Source organism: Poecilia mexicana, unplaced genomic scaffold (genome assembly GCF_051168715.1).
Source record: "Poecilia mexicana isolate PSO_F unplaced genomic scaffold, ASM5116871v1 scaffold_6, whole genome shotgun sequence".
NCBI lineage: Eukaryota > Metazoa > Chordata > Actinopteri > Cyprinodontiformes > Poeciliidae > Poecilia > Poecilia mexicana.
Genome location: NW_028263375.1, coordinates 14,517,408 through 14,528,177, shown reverse-complemented (window position 1 = coordinate 14,528,177; position 10,770 = coordinate 14,517,408). Strand labels below are relative to the sequence as shown.

Here is a 10,770-nt window from a genome sequence, read left to right as displayed (position 1 = left end):
TCTGTGATTTCAGTCTGAGTTGTCGAGCAGACACAAGTAATGAAAACTGAGGTGTTTTATCTCCAAAGGACTCGGAGAGGGAGAGAGGGTACATGTGGGCTGCCTGGAGTTTGTGTGACCGCACACACCTGCAGTCACACACACTCCGAGGCTTGTTCTCTAGGCAGGTTGAAGATGTGTTAATGCACATGCTGGACTGAGTCGAGGCTGCAAACTGAGCTCAGACTTTAATACCGCAAACTGCTGAGTCACAGACAGGAGCGCTCTCACCGTACAGTCCTTTAATTAAGAACTGAAGCCACCTCAAAAATACAGAAGAGTCCTTTAATTAGACTCAGATTCTGATGTCCTCATCTGTGTCCTCCTTCACAGAAAAGAAAAGTTCTTTCATGGTAAAAAAAAAAAAATAATAATCTGAGAACAGTTTCACTGAAGTGGATGCTTGGACTACCGTAGTACCTCTACAGATCCCTTACTTTCTTTACTTCTTTACTAATTCTGAATCTCTTCAGACCTTTCATGTCTGGAGCTCATAAAACAAAAATCGCAGGTTGCCTCAGAGCCGAACTCTTTGTTCATCACAATGAGTTCATGCAGAGCTAAAACCTTCTTTGCTGTTCTAATGTGTAAGAGCATGTTTTCCTTAGTTGCACGTGAGTCTGCAGGTTAGGTGCATGTGAGTTACAAACAGATCATCTGAAAACATCATCAGCTGAGAGCCGGTCTTACCAAACTAAATCCCAGTGCTGCTGGACTTACGTTGCTCAGCAGGAGAAAGTTACAAAGCAGTAATATAAATATTTCTAAAATATTGCAAATGTTTTAAATGAAGAGGTTTCAGAAATGGATTTGCTTGAAATAACTTCATCCATTTTTATTTGCTCTGAAGCACACTGCGGACAGAAATTAAATGTCAACTTTTGCTGCTGACCTTATAAATGTCAAAATGTCTGTCCTCTACGGAAAAAAACATTGTAAAAAGGCAAGAAGGTGTACGAACATCTTACTTTTTTTTTACACTTGTGGTACAACATGTTATTTATTAGAGAATTAATTCCAGATATGTATTCATAACAATTAAGACAATTAAGATTGAGTTATATCTTAATTGTCTTGAGATAAAAAAGGCAGTTTTCAACAATCCTCAGAAGATTTTAAGCCTTTCTTTCTATGAATAGACTTTAATTTTTAACTCTATCCTTCTGCAGCACTTTAGTTACATTGTCCATATTTTTTATTTTATTCTTCATTTTGTTTGATTTTGAAAAAGGTCTTGCATGCGTTTAGTTGTCAGAATATGAAGGATATATAAGCAGTAGCCCTGACTTTAAAATGGAATAGTTTAGTTGAAGCACATCTGACGAGTTTTTCCATCACACTATTATCTTCCCGTTGCATTATGCCGCCAAAAGAGTTATGACATAAAATCTAACTTTAGATCCCCTAAGCAATCTTCAGGGGTCCTGTTACTCAGGCTTACACATTTACACACAATGCAATACACGGTTTTCTGCTCTAACCACTATCACATGAGAAGACTGGAGCTTTAAGGGGAGTTTAATTAGGTTATTGGAGGTTTTGGTTGTTGAGGAGGAAAGAGAATAAGCTTCCCTCCTCCCTCCTCCTCCTCCTGCTTCTCCAGGGTGGATTTATAAATGAGAAACCCTCCAGTTGTTCCCAAAGAGCACTCCAATCAAGTACTGACTTCTCACGTCAGATAAACAGGTCAGTGCTCAGAGGACGCAGCAGACACGCCTGATGATGCTGGCCTTCGTTAAAGCCAATCCGGAACTCTTTGCCTGTTAGATTGTAGACTTACAATCTACAATTTTGTTTTGACTCAGCTGTTGCTCACAGCTGTTATTTAAAAAAAAAAAAAAAATCAAATTTTTGATCCTACCTGGCTCTGCTGAGATCTGCCTCCTACAGGAAGGTTCGCCCCTCTCTGCTGCCATGAGAGGCCTCCCTCTGGTGTGGCTGTGCTTGCTGCTCAGCCTCCTGCCTCTGGAGATCCAGTCCCGGGGTCTGAGAGTTCACAGGCACAGGTAACCCTCTGCTTTCTTCAATCACAAGCTCTTAGAACAATTCAGATTACTGTTTTGGCACTCACACAAAAACAGCAAATACACACAAATCATGCTTTTTTTTTATTTGTTTGCTGAAATCTTGTTTTGTGTTCAACACAAAGCTAATTATAATGGAATTGGACTTTGGAAAAGAACAGATCTTATGTAACAAGATTACTATGTACTTTTAACACCAGCAAAAGAAGCAGGACATTCAACATAAGATGAATGGTGTTGCTTAATAATAGTAATAATAATAATAATAAAATAATAATAAAATGATAACATATTTAAAAATTCACTTGTTTTCATTTTGACAAATGAAATGAGGTATTATGTCAAATAGTCTTTTTTGAGCTTTACATCATGCTTTAATATTATTCCTTTGTCAAAAACATACCCAAAGAGTGTTGCTTTGATTTTTTTCATGCATGATTGATGAATGCTTCAGTCTCCCCTGGCAGCCATTAAGGCGGTGCCTAAATGCTTGCTAAACACCACCTATTTGTACAAAGCTCCTCTTTGGAGCTGCAGTCTGTAAACATGCTGTTATCTCACAGAGCTTCCCTTCCCTGCTTCACTCGACCTCAGCACCATCAGACTAGCGGCAGCAGCAATTAGCAAACACCTGGTGGAGCTGAGCGTCTGCTGAGCTCATCATGCGAACTTCTCAGTTCAACGTTCCTAAGAGCGATTGTTAATGACATAATGAGAAGCATGGTCGTCATGACATGCTCAAAGCAGAATGTCGGAAAGAGTAGCAGCTTCTTAAAGAGACAGAGACCCAATTTCAAGTAATCAAATTAGGAAGTCATGTTTGCACAACATTTTTATGAGAAATTTAGGTGACAAAGTTACTTGATTTCTGATTGAAAATGGTACTATCTACCTGGAAAATACATAAAATGGCCCCTTGAAAAGGTAAAACACTCATGATTGTAGTTTAGAGCAGCAGTTGGTGAAAAACGAAGTCCATTAGTGCTCTTTGGCATTCATTTATGTGGGAAAAGGGTCCACCAGTAGAACGAGGTTATTCGTCTCTGCAGCGGGAGGCTGAGATGGAGGTGAGGGTGATTTAGTGGGATTTGGGGCAAGAATACATTCACATACCGAGGGGCCAAGCTTCACCCTGGCAGTAGCAATGAGGGAATCTACAACAATATAAACACAAAGAGCAGGATAATGTGGAAGTCAGGCAGGACAATTCAAAGTAAATTAGTTTAACCTTAGCAGCAAAACCCCTGGGTGTAGAGGAGAAAAAAAAACATTTGACAGTTATTCAACTCAGGCTGATATTGCATCACACTGCCACTTATCCAAAATGCCAAAAGAGAACAAAGAAGCTGGTAAAGAGAGAGAGAAAAGGAGGACCTTATTGTGAAACAGCGGGAATCTGATGGAGACTCAAAGTTTTGCCTGTGCAAAAAGAGTTTCGAGGAGTTGAAGAAGGGAGGTGTGTGAGCATGCTGATGTGTGCTCGTTTTGTGGACAATCTCTTGCTGTGTTGGACCATGGGAGAAATTTTGGTGAAGCTCATTTTGATCTCTGTCTCTTCACCGGTTCACATAATTTGTCGCAAAATGCACACAGAAAGGAGAGGAAGTAAGATTATTTTTTGATAATTCAAAGTGGTGGAGTGGTGGATGTTTTTTATTTTTAACAGGGAAGAGGATATGCCTTTACAACAAGCTAAACTTATTCAGTGATTTTCTAGTTGTCATGAACTTCATCGTTTAGCCCTGAGGAGTCTCAAATATATCCCATCTGCTTCACTTGGTTTCTATTTCTACATGTAGGGTGTGTCATGAAAGTCAATGTGCTAAACTTGCAGAAATCATTGGCAACTGGCTTGAGTCTTTTCCACTACAATATGCTGAATCATTTCATTTTCTGACTTTCCTGAGATTGATGTGTCTCAAATAAATGCTTCCCAAATAAAATGCTGCTCTGAGAGTCAAGCAGGAATTTAAAACTTATTTAGTTTTTATTTTATTTTAATCATTTGCCATGGTGCTGTTTACATGTGGGACATATTAGAAAACCAAAGAGTTATAACATTACCGTATGTTTGGAATGCCAAACTTGTATAGCACCACATCCACCTGAGGTGGAAAAACTGGTGTTAGCAAAGTCGTCATCTAATGTTTTAAATTCACAAAGTGGAGATTTGTACAGTGATTAGTCCTGGATGAGGAAGTCAGGAAAAGTGCTTAGTGACACAAACGAGGGACATAAAAGTCTTACGTTCTAAATCCAATCCCCACAGTAGTGAATGGTTGCTATTGTGACAATAACTGTAACTCAAAACCTGTATAAATCTGACAACATTCACATTGACTTTCTGCTGTGGTTCTAACCAGTAATGTTACACTGCAGATCTAGGTGAGACACCTGATGCTCACTTCCTTTTTTTCCAAGTGGCAAGTTCTTAATGGACATTTAAAATCATGAACACTTGCATTATTACATTTGTGTGTGGCTTGTTTTGCCTTTTGTTCAACAGCTTCAGTTCTCCTAAACACCCCAGTTCCGTATCATTTTGCACTTCAAAGAAAGTTTCTTACACCCTGTCAACTCAGTTTGTTTTATGCCCCAAACAAAATAATGTTTCTAGACAAAAAAGAATAAATAGAACTTATGATGTGCGTAGATAGATCAAAGGATCAAGACGATGTGTTCATCAAAAATAATGATGTCAAACTCATGACGTTAATAGCGCTTCACTTATCCAGGAGAACACAATGTTTCCCACAAACTCAAAAGTCGTGAACATTCAGAAACTAATTTTTCTTTCATTTGTTTGTGGTAAAATCATTACCTTTCATTTCTTTTGGCTAACTTTATTCTTTTACAACTAATGCATAACTCTGTACACATAACAAATTTGAACCAACTTTATTTAATTTTAACTTACATAACTCCAAAGAACAAATGGAACTCCCATGATACACAGACAAGTGATTGCTTAACCACATAATTGCTCTGGGTGGATGAGTGTTTCAGATGGGTGGAAAGAAAATATACAGATTTCTGATACATTTAAATAATACCATAGTTTGTGTAAAGCGAGGGTATTTTTTACATTTATGTGCAATTTAACAATGTAATCAATTAATAAGAAATGGAATTGGGTGTGTATTATCCATTGAGCACCCATTAAGACAATTTAAAACTGCTTTTACCAGTAAAACACACAGTGCTGGCAGTGATGGGCCTGGTGTCCAGCCAGAGGAGTGATCAGAAAACCAGTTAGGATTAGTTGTTGGGGCTGCACAGTGGCGCAGTTGGTCGAGCTGTTGCCTTGCAGCAAGAATGTTCTGGGTTCGATTCCTGGCCCTGGTCTTTCTGCATGGAGTTTGCATGTTCTCCCTGTGCATGCATGGGTTTTCTCCAGGTACTCCGGTTTCCTCCCACAGTCCAAAAACATGTCAGGTTATTTGGCCTCTCCAAATTGCCCCTCTGTGTGTGTGTGTGTGTGTGTGTGTGTGTGCACGGTTGTTTGTCTCTGTGTTGCTCTGCAACAGACTGGCGACCTGTCCCCGCCTCTCACCCGGAACGATAGCTGGAGATAGGCACCAGCAACCCTCCCAACTCCACCAAGGGACAAGGGTGTGAAGAAAATGGATGGATGGATTAGTTGTTGGATAACATAACTGTTTTCTAGCCCACTTTTCACAGCAAACAAAAAAAAATAAAATCTTTAGCAATCAATTTTAAATTTTGTTAAAAATAATTTGGTTAAAAATAATTGGATAAACAAGCATTTACTCATTTGTAATAAAAAAAATTGTAGTGCCCCCCCCCAACAAAATAAAAAAATAAGCAAGGTGATTAAGTAATGGGTTTTACCAGATACACGCATATTTTATATGTTTTCACTGTCGCTACACACTACTACAACCCAAGTCACTGTCTACTGTCGCTACGTGTTCGTCCAGGAGAAATGAATGCTGCTATAATGACTTGATGCAATCTGCTGGGGATCCTCAGAAAACATTTTAAAATAATTTTAATGATAAACTGAGCTTAGTGCACTTTAAAAACCAGGACTGATTATAATGCATATGTGATTGGGTTGAAATTCCATTTTTGTAAACTCTCCTGAAATGCTTGCTGTGAAATTGAGCTGTATATTTAAAATGAAATGAATTGTATGCGTATTTTACCAATACACATGAATTCCACTATCTTGGTTCAAAGGCACATAACTTTTGTAACGATAATCAACTTTGCTTTGTCATTACAATGAGACCTGCTACTTTTCCTCATGTACAGGTGCTGGTCATAAAATTAGAATATTGTGATAAAGTTCATTATTTTCCATAATGTCATGATAAAAATTAAATTGTCATATATTTTAGATTCATTGCACACCAACTGAAATATTTCAGGTCTTTTATTGTTTTAATTTTGATGATTTTGGCAAACAGCTCATGAAAACCCAAAATCCCTGTCTCAAAAAATTAGAATATTATGAAAAGGTTCTCTGAACGAGCAATAAAAATAATCATCTGAATCAACAAAGTAACTCTAAACACCTGAAAAAGATTCCTGAGGCCTTTAAAAACTCCCAGCCTGGTTCATTACTCAAAACCGCAATCATGGGTCAGACTGCTGACCTGACTGCTGTCCAGAAGGCCATCACTGACATCCTCAAGCAAGAGGGTGAGAAACAGAAAGAAATTTCTGAACAAATCAGCTGTTTGCAGAGTGTTATATCAAGGCACCTCAGTGGGAAGTCAGTAGGAAGGAAAAAGTGTGGCAGAAAACGCTACACAACGAGAAGAGGAGACCGGACCCTGAGGAAGATTGTGGAGAAGGGCCGATTCCAGACCTTGGGGGAAGCAGTGGACTGAGTCTAGAGTAGAAACATCCAGAGCCACTGTGCACAGGCGTGTGCAGGAAATGGGCTACAGGTGCCGCATTCCCCAGGTCAAAGGTCAAGCCACTTTTGAACCAGAAACAGCGGTAGAAGCGCCTGACCTGGGCTACAGAGAAGCAGTACTTTGGAGCACTGTTGTTCAGTGGTCCAAAGTACTTTTTTCGGATGAAAGCAAACTTTGCATGTCATTCGGAAATCAAAGTGCCAGACTCTGGAGGAAGACTGGGGAGAAGGAAATGCCAAAATGCCAGAAGTCCAGTGTCAAGTACCCACAGTCAGTGATGGTCTGGGTGTCATGTCAGCTGCTGGTGTTGGTCCACTGGGTTTTATCAAGGACAGGATCAATGCAGCAGCTATCAGAAGATTTTGGAGCACTTCATGCTTCCATCTGCTGAAAAGTTTTATGGAGATGAAAATTTAATTTGGTCTGGAATCGGCCCTTCTCCACAATCTTCCTCAGGGTCCGGTCACCTCTTCTCGTGCAGCGTTTTCTGCCACACTTTTTCCTTCCTACTGACTTCCCACTGAGGTGCCTTGATATAACACTCTGCAAACAGCCGATTAGTTCAGAAATTTCTTTCTGTTTCTCACCCTCTTGCTTGAGGATGTCAGTGATGGCCTTCTGGACAGCAGTCAGGTCAGCAGTCTGACCCATGATTGCGGTTTTGAGTAACGAACCAGGCTGGGAGTTTTTAAAGGCCTCAGGAATCTTTTTCAGGTGTTTAGAGTTACTTTGTTGATTCAGATGATTATTTTTATTGCTCGTTCAGAGAACCTTTTCATAATATTCTAATTTTTTGAGACAGGGATTTTGGGTTTTCATGAGCTGTTTGCCAAAATCATCAAAATTAAAACAATAAAAGACCTGAAATATTTCAGTTGGTGTGCAATGAATCTAAAATATATGACAATTTAATTTTTATCATGACATTATGGAAAATAATGAACTTTATCACAATATTCTAATTTTATGACCAGCACCTGTATACTGGATGTTGCATAATCTCTAAAGGGTCATATGACTTTTATGCATTTGAACTCTTGAACATCTAAAGAAAAAGAAAAAAGGGGCCATTGTGATGACTGAAGACAAAAACTTTGCAAGTCAGCATGGAGATGGAAAAATGAGCGCTTTAAAGACACACGTGGGGAACATTGTTGGAGCCTCTCTGCAACGTCTATAACGTCTATTCATGGCTGTAACTTCCCTGTCCTCTCCCTCTGTGCTCCCCTGAGATGCATCAGCTGCATGCTGTCGTTGATTAACTCGAAATAATATTTTCTTTAAGCTGTGTTGATGACAAAGCAAACAGTAGCGTCAGCTGCTTCTCAGGTCTGTCGGTTTGAACCACTCCAGTCTGGTTGGGTGCAGCAAAGAGAGCAAACGTCAGGGGTTGCTGGCCCATATTTGAGACTCAGGGAAATTTCAATTAACTAAGAAATTACAAAGGAAACAAAAAAAAAAAGATCATTATTTAGCAGGTCTGCTCTGCAGGGTCAAAAGTGTAGGCACTGAAAGGGGTTTTAAAGAACACAACAATCACAAAGCGATTACTCTGCGAGGCAAGTCTGAAACGAGTCAAGGTCCTTTTGATATTTCCTCCACTATTTTTATGTTTCACTGCCTGGAGAAAAAGATCAAATTTACAATCTCATGATGGAAACCATAGCTGTCTTTCACGTTTATGGTAATGTGCAGTACATACATAAGTCAAAAAATGCCACAGCAGAAAGTTAGGAAGAGAAATGGCATCACTTATGGAGAACTGAAATCAGGCATCAGCGCAAAACACAATGTACAACCAAGGAGAGAGTGGTGACAACAAAGACTTCTGCTTGAATGCGAGGTGCAAGTTTTTGGGAAATCTGACTAAATGAAGGAGGAAGTCTGAAATAAATGTTGTCTTAGAGCAACAATTTAGAGACCTAGTTGACCAGCATACTGGACATGTGATATGGCAAGCTTAGTCAACAATATTATTCTCAATTGTGAATTATTTTTGTTGGCTCTCTCTCTCTCTCTCTCTCTATATATATATATATATATATATATATATATATTTAATATAAAAGGATTGCAAAAAATTAATTTCCCATTTGTAAAAAAAACAAACAATATATTTAAAACATCTTCTGTATTATTTCCTCTTTTTTCAGGTTAGGTGAACCCAGAATCAATAAAGCGTCTTACCCCAACTCCCCACCTGGTGTGTCTGATCTTTCTGCTGCCAGCAGTAATCAAACCCCACAGGAAGACACACAACACACTGGGAGGGCCCCACTGCACAGAGACCCATCATCAAAGTTGTCTGACATGCTTCTTCGTGGAAACAGTAATGCGCTGCCGGTGGAACAGGTGTGGCAGCGGGGGTCTCGGGGTCGTCGTCATGCCAACAGTGGAAGCTCAAGGGGCCACGGCCATCTGATGAGGGTGGGGTGCGTTCTTGGGACCTGTCAGGTGCAGAACCTGAGCCACCGACTCTACCAGCTAATTGGACAGAACGGCAGGGAGGACTTCTCCCCCATCAACCCCCGCAGCCCCCACAGCTACGGCTAGCATCACACCTCCAACCAGAGGCGTACTGGGACAGTCAACCTTTCCAAATCATTCATTTCCATTGGACCACAGATGGAAAACTATCCATTTAGAGTTTTATTTTATAGTTGTAACGGTAATTTTCATTGACTTTTTGATAGAACTGTACTCACCGAGGAATTTCTTTAGATCTGTGCCTGTTACAGCATTTATAAAGAAAATAAAAATGCTGTGAGAGAGTTAGATGTCAAACGAACAAAGGGTAAATATGGCCTAAGGACTAAATCTGTAAATTCTTAAAATGTTCCTGAGAGAAAAAGAGCCAACTGGTGGCGTGCCACATATGCTTTGTGATTTTTCTTTCTCAATGATGAGGGGAAGTGACAGGAAATCATTGATGAGATAGGAAACCCCAGCTTCCTGTAATTTTAGGATTTAGCAGCTAAAGAAAGGAGAAATTGGAGAGGCAATGCCTGATCCAGCCAGAAGTGTCCAGTCTTGATTCAAAGACCGGGGGCACTCACAGTTTATTGTTCCGTTTTATAATAAATTGTGCTTTTCATGACAAGTTGAGACAGATTTATGGTTTCTAAATCAGCCGTTGCATGCGATGGCAAGTCGAGACTCCTCCATGCAGATGTCCCAATCAGGATTTTTTGTGATACCGATCAGTCATTTGGGATTAAGCATTTGCAGAAATCCAAAATCCCCACCCTGCAAGAGAGGTCCAATGACAAAACTCTAACTTAAGTTTGAGTGTTTGGTCTAAACACAGTAAACAAGAACAGTTTTAATAAACTAATGTAAACTAATAATACAGAGATTTTATTCAAATTGAACACCTCTGCTTTCAGAGCAGAACTCCTACCTCAAAAAAATGTAAATGACGGAAAGGATATTCTCCAAAATCAAAGATCTGCAGATCTCAACTTTTTTCCCAACAAAATCTTTTGTGCACATTTGTACAATGAGTTAAGAGTCTTATCTTTTAATTCAGCATAATGTTCAATTGACAAAGTATGGTTCCAATTTTAGTGATGCCTGAAATATAAAACGGCAATAATCATTCACTATTTTATGAATTCATAGATTTAGTTTGTCTGTTTTGAAGCTTGAGGTAATCCAATGACATTGAACTGTGATAACTACAGATTTCCCAGAACTTATCAGATGTTCACAATCATTGACTATATTTGGAACAGAAAACACTCGGAGCATACATTATAATCAATTAGATGACAAAACTTGCCTTATCTTAATGTCCTTTTAGAGTAAATATAAATACA

General features: G+C 39.3%; 1 protein-coding gene across 1 annotated transcript; it reads left to right on the top strand.

Moving 5' to 3' along the window:
• Positions 1-1,752: 1,752 nt before the first annotated feature.
• Positions 1,753-10,422, top strand: adm2b (adrenomedullin 2b). The gene is made up of 2 exons (XM_014982708.2): positions 1,753-2,045; positions 9,106-10,422. Exons 1-2 carry the CDS (start codon positions 1,954-1,956, stop codon positions 9,503-9,505), a joined length of 492 nt encoding a protein of 163 aa, XP_014838194.1. The 5' UTR covers positions 1,753-1,953; the 3' UTR covers positions 9,506-10,422.
• The last annotated feature ends 348 nt before the right edge of the window (positions 10,423-10,770 follow it).